The 17,508-nt window shown below is 34.1% G+C and overlaps 3 protein-coding genes, 1 long non-coding RNA gene and 1 pseudogene across 4 annotated transcripts in view; 2 read left to right on the top strand and 3 right to left on the bottom strand.

Annotated features, from left to right (window-relative positions):
* The window catches only part of LOC18610113 (protein RRP6-like 3), a 7,489-nt gene extending 7,045 nt beyond the window's left edge, over nucleotides 1-444 (top strand). The window contains exon 12 of the mRNA XM_007045601.2: nucleotides 158-444. Coding sequence (XP_007045663.2) covers nucleotides 158-218 — 61 coding nt within the window. The 3' untranslated portion in view covers nucleotides 219-444. The remainder of the gene's footprint in view (nucleotides 1-157) is intronic.
* Nucleotides 879-2,634, bottom strand: LOC18610114 (protein STRICTOSIDINE SYNTHASE-LIKE 10). The gene is made up of 3 exons (XM_018115199.1): nucleotides 2,326-2,634; nucleotides 1,930-2,199; nucleotides 879-1,428 (listed from the first exon to the last, which is right to left on the bottom strand). Exons 1-3 carry the CDS (start codon nucleotides 2,589-2,591, stop codon nucleotides 927-929), a joined length of 1,038 nt encoding a protein of 345 aa, XP_017970688.1. The 5' UTR covers nucleotides 2,592-2,634; the 3' UTR covers nucleotides 879-926.
* LOC18610115 lies at nucleotides 3,135-10,077 on the bottom strand (annotated as a pseudogene).
* Nucleotides 3,829-5,163, top strand: LOC108660844. Its single transcript, XR_001926537.1, has 3 exons — nucleotides 3,829-3,891; nucleotides 4,030-4,308; nucleotides 4,973-5,163. It is a non-coding gene; the product is annotated as an uncharacterized LOC108660844 (long non-coding RNA).
* On the bottom strand, nucleotides 14,212-16,715 carry LOC18610117 (protein STRICTOSIDINE SYNTHASE-LIKE 10). Its single transcript, XM_018114643.1, has 3 exons — nucleotides 16,401-16,715; nucleotides 15,086-15,355; nucleotides 14,212-15,009 (listed from the first exon to the last, which is right to left on the bottom strand). Exons 1-3 carry the CDS (start codon nucleotides 16,664-16,666, stop codon nucleotides 14,481-14,483), a joined length of 1,065 nt encoding a protein of 354 aa, XP_017970132.1. The 5' UTR covers nucleotides 16,667-16,715; the 3' UTR covers nucleotides 14,212-14,480.

Consider the following 17,508-nt stretch of genomic DNA (forward strand, 5'->3'; position numbering starts at 1 on the left):
AAAAAAAAAAAAAAAAAAAACTCTGTAAGGGGCTTGACTATAGACGTGAAGAAGGAATTGATGGCAACTCATTTAATTTATTTATATATTTATTTCTTTTCCTTTTCCTTTCCCTTTCTTTGTCCAAGGATTTAATTTTGGTCACTGTTTTCGGCAGTGGCAAAAGAGAATTTGGTGAGTTCAGTGTGTACAAACCTGACAAGAAAGGTGCTGACTGATGGAAATGTAAACCAAAGACATGCAGTTTCAACTATTGGCATGACATGCCAGTTTCCAAGCCCTTCGCCCTTTTCTAGTATTCATTCACCCTGCTCAAGAACTTTCATTCAGTTGATCCCCTTGTAAATGCATCCTTTGTGTTTTATGGAGTTTAAGCTTTCTGACTGTTGTCTTTCACAATTATCTGGTGCATACAGGTTTTCCTCCACGGGGAAATAAATTACAGCTTTGGTTCCACTGAAATGAGAAAAGTTTTTACATAAAGCATGATTAAAAAGTTATTATAAAAATTAATATATATATATATATATATATATATATTCAGTTTTATATATAAGATAAAAAAAATAAAAAATTGAGGAGTGATGGTCGTCACCATCATATTAGTGTTTATTAGGAATTTCAACTTTAGCATCAATACATAATCATTAATATCAACTCAGTCATCAATCAAATACTAATCAATAACTTTGTTTAACAATTTATTTATTTTTCCTCCACTTTTCACTTTATTAAGAGATCAAATAATAAAATGTCAATTTTTTAGATTTTATTCGAAAATAAAAATAAACAAAGAGACCATTATTTTAATAAAAATATGATAAAAACAAATTAACTATAAGGAAAAAACAATAAATGGTATTTTGTCCCTTAAAAATCCTATGCATCTAAGTGCTTAAACTAAGTACTTTTGTCTAGTGAAAATTCTATGGGTATAAGATGCCTAGATAGGGTTTGGTCACTGATCCTATATACAATGTTCCATTCAATTCTTGAACTTCACTGATGGAATTTAATGTGATTCCACCGTTTCCATCCAATTGTTTCAAAATTTTTCCTTCTTGATTTAACTTGACTCCCACAGGATCTGGAAGCTTGGCGTAGGCATCATCTTGAATCCTTCCCGATCTTCCACTGTTGAGTCCTACCCAGAATTCTCCATTCTTGTTCCTTTGAATGTTATCTGGGGTTCTTGACAATTGTACGAACAGTTGTGGAATATAACTGTTTGCTTCACCTTCAAGCCTGAATTTCAAAATTCTCATTGTAGTTGATTCTGCGACTAGCAGGTAAGAGTTATCAGCGTTCAAAGCCACCCCGTTTGGAAACATTAAGCCTCTGTACATAACAGTTACATCCTTGGTTCGAGGATCATATTTAAGTAACCGTCCGCTTCTGTCAGAAGTTATTCTTAGTAAGAGGTGATACCTACACAATCATGCAATCATGTAAGTAATTAATTTTTTAATATAAAAAATAAATTAAAATCTTTTAAATAAAATTTTTTTTATCTCAAACTAATTTATCTTATGAGATGTAGCTAAAGATTAATTGATCTAATTAATTAAACATACATCTTATTATGAATATAGAAAAATTTTAAAATAGGTAAAGATGGCTAGAAAAGGTATTTATCTTCTAGTTTTATTTCTCTCTCATTCTATGTAAGGAAAGCCCTCCTCAAATCTTTATAATACATTCTTAGAATTGTTGAATCTACTGCATGTAATGTGATAGTAAGGACCTATGTAAATATAATTTCTTCTAATATATATATATAGAGAGAGAATTTCAGCTAGCCTACTCCTTGGAGAAAAATATATATTGTAATTGAACTCGGATTAGCCTCCCTATTCCTCTCTTATCTTAATTCTTTTTATTTTCTTTTTTGTAAATTTGGCACCAAGAGAGAAAGTAAAAGTGAGGTACCTTCTTTGGAAGAAAATGCTACTATCAGTGAAATAGACTATCCCTGTCTTGGAATCGATGTCTAAACCGTTTGTAAATCTGAAAGGGACTCCTTCAGCTGAAGTTGCAAGTTGTTGAGCCACGCCACCGTTGGGTCCAACCACTAGCAGGCCAAAGTATGCGTCTGCGATGTAGAGGTCGCATGTCGCATAGTTGAATTTCAGACCCAATGGCCTCCCGCAGATTGGTTCAAGGTTTGGATTTGTGGAACCATCGCAGAGCTTCCTATCCCTGACCCAATAAATAAAAGAAACCAGCAATTAATCAGTTTGTTATTGTTTCAAAGAAGAAATAGTGAATAATTGAGGAAAGAAAAACATGTGTACTCATGCATGCAGGACGATAGAATGTACATACCTTACTGGAGAAGGAATGGCAAACTCTTTCCAACCAAGATATGGTCCATGCCATTTGAGTATTCTTCCATCAGAAACACCAACATAAGGTCCTTGGTTTTTACAGTCGAAGGCGATGCTTTCAGGTCCTGTGACTTGAGGGAGGTCGAGTTGGTGGTAATTCTTGGGGACATCATCACCGTCAGGAAGCTGTTGATAGGATTGTTTGATGTTTTGGGAGAGCAAAAGCACAATGAACAAAAACTTGAATGAAAGAGATATCTTCATGGTTGAATTGGAAACAAGGAGAGAGTTGGATTAATGGCTGCAGAATAAGAATTATAACTGATAATGGTGGCAGAAGCACTTGTGAGAGAGGATGTGAGCATTGGGCATATATTTATATTCAGTTATTCCTATTTTGGGAAGGAATAGGAATTTCAAGTCAAATCAATTTAGAATTATAATTCCTGAAGTACAGGTGATTTAGAATATTGAAGCTAGAGTTGAATTTGATGTAGAATTGTTAATTAGTATATTTGACGGATTGCATTGACTGCAGAATTATTATTACTCAACACGCGCGTGAATCCTTATACAACTATAATTGGTATGCAAGACTGTTTTCAGTCTTAAGTCCAGTGATTTCTTTGCAGAGGCTTTGGATGAGACAAGCAAAAGCCTGGTCGAGGGGCAGAGGGTTTTGTTTCAAGAGTAACCATCCCCTGGAGGCTGGACACAAAAAAGTCTGTACAGATCCAGGGGGCCAAGTTCAAAAGCACAGCTAAAACCTTAAACCCAACCATGAGAATTTGGAATTTTCAGACAGTTTCAACTCAAATGTAGTTCCAGGTGCCTGGTCCTTCGACTCATGAACCACCAGGGAGTAATAACTTTTCCAGAAATTCTGCCAATCCATAAAATACCAGCAGAACAAGAAACACCAGCACGAACAGTAGTACAATTGCGATTATTCACACCAGCACGAACAAGAATATAACTGTTTGCTTCACCTTCAAGCTCCAATTTCAAAATGTTCATTGCAGTAGTAAATTCTGGAACTAGAAGAAAGGAGTTATTAGCACTCAAAGCAACCCTGTTTGGAAACATTAAGCCTCTATGTATTACAAATACTTTCTTGTTTTCAGGATCATATTTAAGTAACCATCCACCTTTGTCAAAGGTTATTCTTAATAAGAAGTTATACTTACACAATTACACAAGTAATTAATTTTTTTAATTATTATTGGAAATAAATTGTAATAGTTTGAATAAAAATTATAAATATATATATATATATATATATGTATATATATATATAGATATAAACAAAAAAAAGTGTTTGTTTCTCTTTTTTTAGTCGGTTATTATAAATCACAAATCATCAAAACATAACGTGGTACATATGTGAAAAAGAGTTTTGTCAAACAAGAGTAAATGAATTAACTCCTCTCATATATAGATTTAACGACTCAAAAGTTGACAAGTTTTCACTATCTACATTTATTAAAAGCTGTCTTGAGGAGGGGACAATTGCTCTCAATTAGAGCACCACGTCATTGATTTCTGCTTGAATATTGGGATGCAGGTAGTATTTTGTAGAAAGACCATGGCTTTTTGATCTTTTCCTCTTACCATTCTTTTAGATTTTTTCCCTTTTCCCTCTAGCTTTCTCCGTTCTCCCTTTTTTTACTTTCTTCGTTTTTTTTCATGTCCATGTTTGTAGCGGTCATGGATTTTGTAAACCTTTTTTGCCGAGGAGATGTGGTTAGCGGATTTGCAGTGCAGTGGGAGGAAATTTAAAGGGCAATGGGAGAAGAAGGGGAGAGCCTTTGGTGTTTAGCTGGCTCAATTTGTTTGAGGCGTTGAGTTTTCTGACGCCATCAACTGAGGTTGAAATTTTTAATTTTTTGTCTAGGAATTGTCCGTGAAGAAATGCATGGTAATTTGGTCACCGCTACAACAAGAAGGACGCTCCCTTGCCTGGCATCAACGAGGGCCAACAGTAATTTCTCTTATCTCTCTCTCTCTCTCTCTCTCCCTCCGTACATATGTCGGGTATGCATGCATTTGCGTATTTGAAGCATCTATCAATGTATAATGTATATTTAATCGTTTTGATCTTATTGCAAAGTTTTCTCTTTCTCTTTTTGCTTTCCATTGTATATTTAATATTCTATTTATTTGCATTTTAAAAGTTCGACTATGAGTGCCTATTCTTTGACTATTCATGATATATAATTGCATGTAGCTCATAGTCTTTTTTCATGATAAGTTTTTGTTGTTTGTCTTGCTATTTGACTCTTTCATGAGATGTTTTGTGAATGCAATATTTTATATTTTATAAAATCTAGAATTTAAATTTAATATGATTTAACATTGGCAACAACATGTTATGTCTTGACAGTAAACTCATATTATTTTCCAGAGTCTTTGAAATTGTTCTTCCCTTTTTCTATCAGTTTTTCTCGTCATCGCTTTCTTTGTCATTTTCTTGGTCTTCCTCTTCTGTTTTTTTTTTTTTTAATTTTCTCAACTTATTTATTTTTAAAATCTTATCTCCAATTATTTTACCATATTTATAATTTTTGTTTTCGCTTTAATTTTTTTGTATGTCACTAATTTATATATATATTTATTTAATTTTCATCTTACTTTGTTGTTAACAGGATAAACAACACCAGTTTTGAATTCCACACTCATGCAGATATATTCCACCACTGAATGTGGCTGCACTTTTGAAACAAATTCTGAAATTTTGTGCAAGCCACCAATTTAGAAATATATACATTTGGTGGATTACCAAAGTTTGTATGTAAAACACTTTGGTTGTAGATGATTACTGCCATAAGCCAATCAATTTAATATAATTGCCTTCCTTTATGTTTATCATTATGTTTAATGCAATATTGTGCAAAGGCTTTCAACCTTAGGTAACAATTGTTCTTCACATATTATGTTAATTGCTATCAAACAAAAATTATACTCTATTGTCTCCCTTGCCTCACCAGAACGTGAAATTTACCGGAGCGCAATGTGCGGGCAATCCTCTAGTTAATGTGGAAGTTGTCGGATTTGATTTTGCTTATGTCTCTCTCATTAAATCTAAGTAAAACCCTCCTTAAATCTTTACAGTAAATTTCTAAAATCTGTTGAATCTAAATGTAAATATAATTTTCTCTAATATCTATATAGAGAGAACTTCAGTTATCCTACTCCTTGGAGAAAAATATACAAAACCTAAAATATTTATTGTAATTGAATTAACTTAGCTTCCCTACACCTCTCTTATTTTTTTTCCTTTTATTTTCTTTTTGTAAATTTGGCACCAATTAGTAAGAACTATTAAAAAAAATTAGGGGAGGGAATTTGATGAATAGGGTAGGGCAGAGATAAAGTAAAAGTGAGGTACCTTCTTTCGAGGAAAATACTACTATTAGTGAAATAGACCACCCTTGTCTTGGAATCAATGTCTAAACCATTTATAATGAAATGGATTCCTTTAGCTAAATTTGTAAGTTGTCAAGCCACACCACCGTTGGATCCAACCACTGGCAGACCAAAGTATGCATCTGCGATGTAAAGGTTGAATGTCTCATAGTTGAATTTCAGACCCAATGGCCTTCCACATGTTGGTCTAGTCTAGGGTTTGGATTTATGGAACCATCGCAAAGCTTCTTACACCCTAACCCAACAAATTAAAGAAACCAACAATTAATCAGTTTGTTGTTATTTCAAAGAACAAATAGTGAATAATTGAGGAAAGAAAAACATATTTATTCATCCATGCAGGTTGATATAATAAGTATATACATACCTGGTTGGAGAAGGAATGACAAACTCTTTCCAACCAATATTTGGTCCATGCCATTTGAAAATTCTGCCATTAGAAACACCAACATAAGGTCCTTGGTTTTTACAATTGAAGGTGATGCTTTCAGGTCTGGTGACTTGAGGGAGGTCGAATTGGTGGTAATTCTTGGGGACAACGTCATGTGCCGTTAGGAAACTATTGATAAGATTGTATGATTTTTTGGGAGAGCAAAAGCACAAGGAACAAAAACTTGAATGAAAGAAATCTTCATGGTTGAATTGTGTAAAGGGGGTTCTTGTGATAGGGAGAGGAAGTGTTGCAAACAAGTAAAAGGATGTGCCAGAGGAGGCAGAGAGGAAGATTGAAGCAGTTCCTGAAGTACTAAGTGTTGTGACAGGTGGAAGACAATAAGAAAAGAATTAAAGAGACTTAGAGAGTATAAGATAATTAGAGAGAGAATTTAGAGAGAGAAGCTCTCAAGTTGAGAATGTGTTAGCTTGGAGAGGGAAAGAAGAGNGAGGCTCTATATATAGTGTTAAAAGTGACGGTTACATAAGAATAGGCTTTAATGCGCCTAATGAATGACATTATTATGAAGAATATTAATGTAAGTAACCGTTACTGTAATTGAATGTAGTAAGACTTGTTCTCAAGTAAAGGTAATAGAAAAGAGGTGTACAAGAATAGGTACGAGAGAAGAAGCTGTATGAGAATAGGTACAAGAGAATAAGCTGTACATGAATAAGTATACGAGAACAAGATAAGAGGGTGAAACACTTGTACTTCAGGAAAGGGTTAAGAGGAAGACCTCTTAACTACCTCCATATCTCAGCCACCAAGCCAAACTCTCTGAAACATCCCAAGATGAAAGTAACCCCTGAACCCTGTCACTTATTCTGAGTTACTTTCACTGTCATCCAAGTGAAACAGTTATTCTATTCAAAGTGGTTGTTCTACTTGTATTAGTTATTCTATATGGAGTAATACTTTACTTTTTCTAATTGTTCTGCTTTAAGTAATACTTGAAGTAGCGCTTCACTTGTTCTGCGTGAAGTAGCGCTTCACTTGTTCTGCGTGAAGTAGCGCTTCACTTGTTCTCTATATAATATTATGTTGTAACATAATTCTTTAGAGTAACGGTATTAACCAAAATCTAGTATCTACAAATTGGAAACAATGTGAGAGTTGGATTAGTGGCTGAAGAATAAGAATTATAACTGATGAAGGTGGCAAAAGCATTAGTGAAAGACGACGTGAGCTCTGGGCATATATTTATATTCAATTAAGCCTTTTTTGGGAAGTAATTGGACTTTCAACACAAATAAACTACTAACGGGTGTTGGCTTGATTCTCAAGGAATTAGAAGACTTATTTGTGATGAGTAAGTTAAAACAAGGAGCTAACAATTCTTTCATTGCCTTGATTCATAAAGTTCAAAACCTAAGTCAAATAATAGAGTATAGGCCAATCAGCTTGGTGAGGAGCCCATATAAAATTTTGGCAAAACTTCTGGCTAATAAGCTTCGGATGGTTATTAAGAAAGTTATAGGTGGGAAATGGTTTGCCTTTGTTAAAGGGAGACAGTTGATGGATTGTTCGTTGATCGCAAATGAGGTTATTGATTTTATAAAGAAAGGGAAAAAATTGGGTCTTTTGTTCAAATTTGACTTTAAAAATGCATACGATTGTGTGGATTGGGGCTTCCTTCAGTTTATGATGACCAAGATGGGATTCTTGGAGATTTGGAAGAATTGGATTATGGGGTGTTTATATAATGTTAGTATTTTGATTCTTATTAATGGGGTTCCAACCAATTTGTTTAGGATGAAAAGAGGGTTGAAATAAGGCTTTCCACTCTCACCTTTTTTGTTCAACATTGTTGCAAAGGCTTTCAGTCAAATGATGAGCAAGGTTGAGGCTTGTAATTTATGTTAAGGGATCCTTATTGATAAAAATGGACTTGTGATTTCTCATTTGCAGTTTGCCGGTGACACAATTGTTTTCTGGAGACCCTAAGTTGATAGCCTCTTCAATGTGAAGAGAATTTTAAGATGCCTTTAGCTTGTGTCAAGAATTAAAATTAATTTCCATAAGAATAGTCTTATAGAGATAATTGTGGAGGACCAGTTGATCCGAAGATGTGCAGATTTGATTGCCTGCAGGGTTAGGAAGCTTTTTTTTTGAATTCTTAGAGTTGCCACTTGGTGCAAGACCTTACTCAATAAAAGTTTGGAAATCTGTCATTGAGAAATTCAAGTCACGACTTGCCGGGTGGAAAACTAAGGCCCTCTCAATCAGGGGAAGGGTCACCTTTCTTCAATTAGTGTTGGCAAGCCTTCCTATTTTCTTTATTTCCTTGTTTCTGATTCTTAAAAGGATTAAAAATGAACTTGAAAAAATTAAGAGAAGGTTTTTGTGAAATGGAGTGGAGGAGAAACCTAAAATTCGTTGTATTGGGTGGGACAAGGTGTGTAGATACAAAAAGAATGAGGGATATGGTATTATTAATTTGGAGATAAAAAATAGAATAATACTTAATAAGTGGCTATAGAGATACGGAAGGGAAAGGGATAGTTTTTGGAGAGAGGTTATAGTGGAGAAGATTGGAGGAAATCCCACCTACCTTTTACTCAACATTAACACCAACAAGGAGTGTTCGTCAACTTAAAAAATATTTTTAAACCATTGGTTCTTATTGATGATTTCTTGATGCAGGTTAATCCTTACTTACATATGGTTGTAGGTAATGGCAAAGACATCTGGTTTTGGACAAATAGTTGGATAGAAAGGGAAGCCTTCAAAGAGAGATTCTCAAGGATTTTTACCTTTGCTACAAACAAAGACGAGTGCATTAGAGATTCCAGAAAATGGAATGGAAAGGCTTGGGAATGGCATGTTGAACTTTAATGACAACCCTTTGGGTGAGAGGAAGGCTAGTGGGAACAATTAAAATCTGTAGTGGAAGAGTACCACTTAAGTAAGGATCTTGAAGATACATTGGTTTGGGGTGGAACGGCTTTGGAGCAGTACTTTGTCAAATCTTTTTGTAGAGAGGTGATGCAGTCGAACACTGTTGATGAGGGACCATAGAAAGATATATGGGCTGGCCTTGTTTTTTTCCGAATTGAAGATTTTACTTGGTAGCTTTTGTATGAATGGGTGGCAATCAAGTTTGAGTTAGTTTAAGTTGGTTTGAAGATGTATGATTTTCAATGACCTTACCAAGTGTATGCTGTGTCAAAATGAGTTGGAAACTGTTAGACACCTATTTTTTCATTGCAAAGAAAGTTGGAGAGTTTGAATGAGATGGTGTGATGAATGGGGGATTCAATGGGCTATTCCTAATGATGTAGGAACTTTTTTTTAGATGCTAGAACAGTACTTGTGTGAAACAGGGTGAGCAAAATATATGGTAAATGGGGTTCCATGCAATTACATGGTCTACATCGCTTTATAGAAATGCCAAGGTGTTTAAAGGGAAGGATTGGAATGCTAGTCAAGTGTACGAAGAAAGTAAACTCAAGGTTGCAATTTTGGCTAGAGCAAAATGGCCGTTAGAGTATGGGAGTGTCCTTAACATATATAAAAACACAACCTTTGGATTGGTAATGAGGAAAGTGGGAAAAGATAGACTTATGGAAGGTTGATGCAAATCGGGACATGGCGAGATGAAGTTTAATGTTGACGAAGTAGCTAAGGGTGCCCTAGGGAAGTAAGAATAGGAAGGGTGTTATGCGATGAGGAAGGGCAGATTAGAGTGATGTTTTCCAAATCAATAGGGGTGAGTGATGCGAGACTTGCGGAAGTGAGAGCCATTAAGGAGGTGTTCCTCATTTTCTCAGCTTCCAAGTGGGCCCTATCCCGCTCCTTTGTCATTGAGAGCAACTCTATAAAGGCAGTTAAATGGGGTAATGCACCAGCTGAAGCACCATGGAGATTTCGGAAGTGGATTTTACACATTGGGAAAATGAAGAAGGGATTAAAAAAAGGGAGGTGAATAACATTTTTCCAGAGAAAAACCATATTGCTGATAGCTTCACTAAGAATGATGTTTTGTGCCAAAATGATGTCTTAAATATTTTTGAAGATTAATGGGAATCTTGACTTGTGTTGTCTGCTTTCTTCATACGTTTCCTTCTCCCCATTCGGTTGTTAATGTAGGGTTGCAGTTTGGTTTTGGATTTTGTCATCTGTTGGATGGTGGTTTACTAGTTTTCTAGGTTGATCCTATGTTTGTTTCTGCAATATTTCTAGGATAAGTGGTGATTGGAGATATCAGATTTTTTTGTCATCCTATGACTCTGTTGAGGATGTTGCCATTGTAGGTGTGTGGTGCAGAGAGTCTGTGTTTGGGGCATCTTGGCTGCCTTTTGCTTGATTTTTGGTCACACATTGCTATTTTCTATCTTTCATATTGAGTAGATGGTGTCTATTTTGTATAAGGTGGTGTTGTTTATAAGGAATGCGTTGTACAAGGCTACCTTTGATACATTGACTCCTGAATCTGATTTTTGTATAGTCAGGAGCTTCTTTTATAAATTGTGCGGTTTGGAGGTTAACTTTTGTTATCTCTATTAATGCAATTCCCTCTCTCTTTTTTTTTTTTTGTTTTTTAAAAAAGGGGTGTTGACTTGGATTTAGAATTCTAGATGTACTAAAATATTACAACACAAGGTTACATATAACAAGATGGTTTAGACTATTGAAGCCAACGTTACATTTAGTATATAAGCCGAGTAGCATTTGGTGCAGAATTATTATTACTTAAACAAGGGTTAATCCCTTTACCAAATGCGGAGCCTCCTTTACTTATAGGGGGCCATGGCCACCCTCTATATTGTATAAAATTTTTAAAATTTTTTATGTACTCCTTGAACAGCTCCCTCAAAATAATTTTTATTTAATAATAATACAAATAAAGAATAACAAAATGATCTTACATGCCTTACTCAACTTTAAAGTTTTTTTTTTCTTTCAATTTATATTATTATTTTTATTTATATTTGTTTATTTTTTTCATTTTTATTCTATTTACTCATATATTCTAAATTTTTATAAATTTTCTTCTTTAAATTTTTATGAACTATCAACCATATTCTTTTCTTTTTTGTTATATCATATGTAGATTATTTCAATACATAATTAATAATTGATAAATTTCAATCTAAGAAATACGATCTAGTACAATTTTCTTAAATAACTATTATAAGTCTTTTTTTCTTGATTAACATGTTACATAAAATTATTTTCTATTATTAATCTTTTGATTATTGATTAAGTTCAATATATTAGTTGTTAAAATATTTAACTTTTATTTCTCTATTTTTGACCTCTCAATAAAAATTGGCTAGTTTTCTCCGTGCCATTTACAATTTTAATTTGAACTTAACATTTTTATTTGAATTCAAACTACCTTTTCCTACCAAATACAAACCCCGGATAAGAATGAGAACCATGAAAAACACAGAGGCAATAACAGACATAGACGCAATAAAAGGACAGTGCAGCTGCATTCGTAGCCACCTCAGTTCACCACCTCATTTATCACCACCATGGTCGAAACATCACAGAGGCCAGTTTTGAAGTCAAAAGCCACCATGATTTCATTTGAAAGCACAGTATGTCGTGGGAATATTGTCTCTTGGCCTCGGATTGTACTACTGAGTTTGATACACCCAAATGACATAGACCAGTTACAAGGATATCAACATTCAATTGCCTTTATAGCATTGCTAGTGAATTCCAAATCACCCCAAGGATTGACCTGGTAACCATGGCATATCCCAAGCTTGTACTGACCAATTGTCAGTGTTTATTCTTCTCTTGGATAACGGGAATCCTCATCATATTCACCTCGAAATCAGAACAAAGACTGCCGAAGCAATGAAATTAAATGATTGAAAACATAGTTTCTCTTTTCAAATAAAAGAAATCATAAAGTTTAAAATTCTCGTGTAGCAAATAAAGAGTTTTCAAGTAACTAACTAAAATTGTCAAATCTCTACGCAATACACAAAAACAAATTAAAGAAAATAGGCAAAATACAAAAACTTATGGGTATACAGTTGGAACATATTTTTGGGTCAATATACCTCAACAAATGCGCACCACCCACCCGCCAATGGTTATCAGTCCATCTGAAGATATAGATTATATTTAATGGATTGTTCTTGTGAATTATTGGTTCCGAATTTCCAAGTTAACGGCTGCATGAGGCTGATAATTTGGCAATGCAGAATCCAGCAAAATCTTACAAGGACAGAAAAGGCACCGACGCCAATTAATAGAGAGACGTATTAATGTCAACCATCAACCAATTGATTAGAATTTTCAAGACGTAGAGTAATTGCTCTTGTTCATTTGTCGCTCGTTTAGACTAGAGGGATGTATGTGTCAGAAATGAATGTGTCGGAAGATGCTTATCTTCTTATAAAAAATTAATTTATTAATATACGTAACATTCTCGTGCATAATTTCAAGATCTCTTCCTTACCTATCCAATATAATTTCAAGATTTCATAATTCATGTACCTTTCTCATTTCTTCAATCACTCTACTCGAAAAAATTATATAATTACATGCAACTTTTGTTCCACTGGAAGGTTGGAAGCACTGCCGTAGTGATTCAATATTTGGCAAATTCTTTTTGATACGAGTTCATGACTAATCTGTATCTAGTTTCACTGCCAATAAACATTGCGGCTCGTCGACGACATCGTCTTTTGAGAATAGAATATATAGGAAAATTTAGGTATTCAAACTCTTTCGTCAAAGACTTAAACGTATAAATAATTTATTGTGGTGGATATCTATCTATCAATCTACAATCAAATTAATATCTAATTTCAAGCAGGTTAGGCAGAGGTGGAGGGGAGTAAGGACCCTTAAAAATTTTAAAATTTTTACAACAATTCTTATTTTTTTTTGAATTTTTATAATTTTAACCCTACAATAATTTTATAATTTTACCCCTTATTTTTATAATTTTTATAACATACCAATACGTTATTTGAATTTCTGTTTATCTTGCATCTTATGAGAGAGTTGTAGGAGATAACAAATGACCTCTCCAAAGCTTTACAACTTAAGTCTCAAGACATACTTAATGCAATTTGTATAGTATTGTTTACTAAAAAGCGTCTCCAACAATTGAGAGAAGATTGATGGGAACCTTTGTTTGTATTAGCGAAAAGGTTTTGTGAGACATGAAATTGAAATTTCTAACATGGGGTTAGATATAAATTAGGTAAAGATCGTCTTTAAAAGGATTATGTCATAATTGAGCATCATTGTCGAGTTGACTTATTTTTTATTACTATTGACTCACTCTTATAAGAATTGGATTTCAGATTTAATGAGAATGTAATAGAGTTGCTCACTTTTGGCACATTTTTAGACTCTCAGAATGATTTCAAATTGTTTGATGTTTAAAATATTTGCAACCTTGCAAATAAATATTACCCTAATGATTTTACTGAAAATGATAAAATGTATCTAAGCTATCAATTAGATCTATTCAAGTTTGACATTCTTCATAATCAGGCTTTGAAAATATATCTACAGTTTTTGAGTTATGTCAAGTGTTAAAAAAGACAGGAATATCAAAAGTTTATACCGATTGATCTACCTTGTCTTAACTCTTTTGGTTTTCACTACAACATCAGAACATGCATTTTTTTTTCTATAAAACTCGTTAAGAAAGAGACTTGTAATAGAATATCAAATGATTTTTTTAGAAATTCGTTGATTATTCTCGTTGAAAAAAAAATTATTCGAGACTTTGATATTGATTCAGTGATAAATGCCTTCAACTCCATGAAAGACCGTTGAACTTAATTAAATATGTCCAATCTTAGTATGCAATAGTTATTAAAAAATATTTTTATTTGGTACTTAACACGTAATTCGAGTTATTTGTGTAATTTTTACATGAATTTTTTCCATTTAAGTTATTTTATATTTTTGTCAAACATTGAGCTCTAATATAACTATTTTATAGACATTGTCTTTGTGCCTCAAACACAAAATCCTGACTCTATCACTGAAGTTAGGTTCTTGCATTTGAATATAATGTTGATGATAGATGACAGATGCTGAGAAAAGGACCTGGATCATACATACTTCTTTATATATTACAAGTGGATGTATAACTGTACATACAACTCCAAAAATTGAAAGGTGGGAAAAGTAGGGAACTGAACATATAGGTTCACTTGATGACAATATGGTAGATATGCTGTAAGTACATAAAATTCAGAAATCAAGAGGCAGATGCCAACCTCACTCCGTAATTATAACTAATATACAATAGAAATATCTTCTCAACTTAAAACTCTACGGAGTGGCATATAACAGTTGAAATTTTAAGTGTATAGGACGCCAACAAAAGGTTTGACTACTGAACCTATGTATAATTTTCCATTTAATTCTTCAACTTCACTGACCGAATCAAATCGGATTCCACCATTTCCATCCAACTGCTTCATAATCTTTCCCTCTTGGTCATATTTGACCCCGACTGGGTCTAGAGTAAACCAAGGGATAGTTGTTTCACTAGACAATTTGGTCTCGCCGTCATTTTGGATCCTTCCTCTTCCACTGTTTAGTGCTACCCAAAACTCTCCCTTATCATTTCTCTTGATGTTATCTGGCATTTTTGGCAATTGCGCAAACTGTTCTGGAGTATAACTGTCAGTCGTACTACCAAGGTTGAACTTCAAAATTCTCATTTTAGTTGTTTCAGCAACTAAAAGGAATGAATTGTCCTTGCTTAGAGCCACTCCATTTGGAAACGCTAAACCCTTGTATAACACCGTTACTTCCTTGGTCCGAAAATTATATTTAAGTAATCTTCCGCTTCTATCAAATGTTATTGTCGATAAGAAATAATGCCTACACCATTATAGTAATAATAATTAATTTTTGTTTATATATATCTATGTCATTGGAGAGAGAAAAATTGAGGTACCTTCTTTGGAAGATAATGCTACTATCTGTAAAATAAACTACTCCGGTGTTGGTATCAATGTCTAAAGCATTTGTAAATTTGAAAGGTACTCCTTCAGCTGAAGTAGCAAGTTGTTGAGCCACCCCACCACTGCGTCCAACCAATAGGAGACCAAAGTAAGCATCTGCAATGTAGAGATCGCATGTTGCACTGTTGAATTTCAGACCCAGTGGCCTTCCACATGTTGGTTCAAGGTCTGGATTTGTGGACCCATCGCACAATTTCCTATCCCTAACCCAACAAATCAAAGAAACCATCAATCAGTTGCTTATACCATATAGTAATTTTCTTTTATTAGAACAAATATATGGTGAATAATTCCAAATTAAGTTCTTCAAGTCCACAAGTACTATTAACTTGAGAACGAGCTAGACAAAGTAACCATTTTATATAGAATTTTGGTATTCAAGTTCTTAAAATCAGTAAGACTTCAAGCAGTACTGAAGTATAGGAAAGGGAAAGAAATGTTGGGTCAACGCTAACAGAGCAAAAGTCGATTTCCAGGTCTTTGCAGCAACAATATTGTCAGCTTAGCTTTCAATGCTAATTGTTGAAAAACAGACAATACAATGTGCGATAAAGAGTAGTGAGTCGTATTGTGGTTTACTTCTATGAATATCTTAGCTCAATAAGAGCTAACCCAACTGTGTGGTTTTAGGTTTATGTTCTAGCCAGGAGACATGCATGTTGGATAAAATTATCTATAAAAAATAAATAAAAAAGAGGCCCAAACAAGTGCTTACATAAGCAAACCGAATCACTGACACCATCATGAGGTTGAGCAAATTATTGTCCCGGTCAAAATTCTAATGTAATTCAACAAACTCCAGTTTCGAACAAGATGATCATGTTTATGATATATTCGTGGCTGTACCTGAGTGGGAATGCATGGCTGTTACATTTTAAGCATGATGTACAAAACTTTTTTTGGTAATGTATAGTGGGCTGGCAACAAGTGGAAACCATTTCCGTAAGAACTGGAAACAGACCAGGTGAATGGCCCTGTTTTAAATTCTTACTGAGTTGTTTCCAGGGAGTTGAGGTGAGTGGAGTACTGGCAGAGGGCGACTTATTTGGGGATTCTTTCATAGTCTAACAATATGACAACGTTAGACTGATGCATCAGTGAAATCTTACACCTTTCAAAAAAAAAATCTACCAAAAACAGAACTGTTTGCGTCTCTTAAACATAAAGTTGCAGCCAATACTCTTTAAAGAAACATGAGATGAAAGAAAAAGTAATTGTATTCATGCGGGCAGATGTAGCATAAAATACCTGTCTGAAGAAGGTATGGCAAACTCCTTCCAACCAAGATTGGGTCCTTGCCATTTGAGTATTCTGCCATCAGAGACACCAACATAAGGCCCTTGGTTTTTGCAATCAAAGGCGATGCTTTCAGGTCCTGTGACTTGAGGGAGGTCTATTTGGTAGTACTTCTTATGGAGGTCATCACCCTCAGGAAGTTGTTGAAAGGATTGTATGATGTTTTGGGAGAGGAAAAGTACGAAGAACAAAAGCTTGAATGAGTGAAATATCTTCATGGTGATAGAAGCACATGACCTTTGGGGATATACTTATATTCACTGCACTTGGGGGCAGGAATAAGAATTTTAACTCAAAATCAAATTATTATTCAAGATGTAATCAAAATATATTGTTTTTTTAATATCTGAAATTATATTTTATTTTTAATATTTAAAATCATGGTACGTATTGTACAAATCAAATAAAAACAATTGGCCACATCAATCTTACGGTTGAAGCTCTAATGCTTAAAGTATATTTGGTCACATATACATATAGTGTACATACTAGGATTTAGCATGCCAATAAAATGAAAATAATGATAGACCAGTCCCCAGAGTACATTTCTGGAAGTGCAAAATCTTGGTTCATTATGTCTGAGTATTTAATTTTATAGTAAGTACATATATCTTTGTAACTTGAATTCACCTTCTCTGTGTTCGTGGATATAACTTGGATAGCATAAGAAAAATTAGGGTCATCATGTTACATATTTTGTAGATACTCTAAGACACCACCAATATCTCCAACTTTCATTGCCTCTGTTCTCTTAGAATGTAAGTAATTATTATAGTCCTCAAGAATAAAACCAAGATTCTCGAATCCGCCAACTTTTCTTGCTAAAAACCCAACACTCTCCTTTGGTGCTATTCCAGAGCAATCAGCGATTTCAAATTCAACAGCTTAAGGGAGATTAATTGCCCTTTGAGATCTTAAAAACATACGCTTACATGGAGAAGCTAATGCATGTGCATGTTCTACAATAAATTTAGTAACACGTAATTTATCATCATATCGTAAAACTTTTAATACAGCTAAGCACCCAAATCTTGTTTCTGGACTATGACTTTTGACATTA

The sequence above is a fragment of the Theobroma cacao genome, chromosome 2 (assembly GCF_000208745.1).
Source record: "Theobroma cacao cultivar B97-61/B2 chromosome 2, Criollo_cocoa_genome_V2, whole genome shotgun sequence".
NCBI classification, from domain to species: domain Eukaryota; kingdom Viridiplantae; phylum Streptophyta; class Magnoliopsida; order Malvales; family Malvaceae; genus Theobroma; species Theobroma cacao.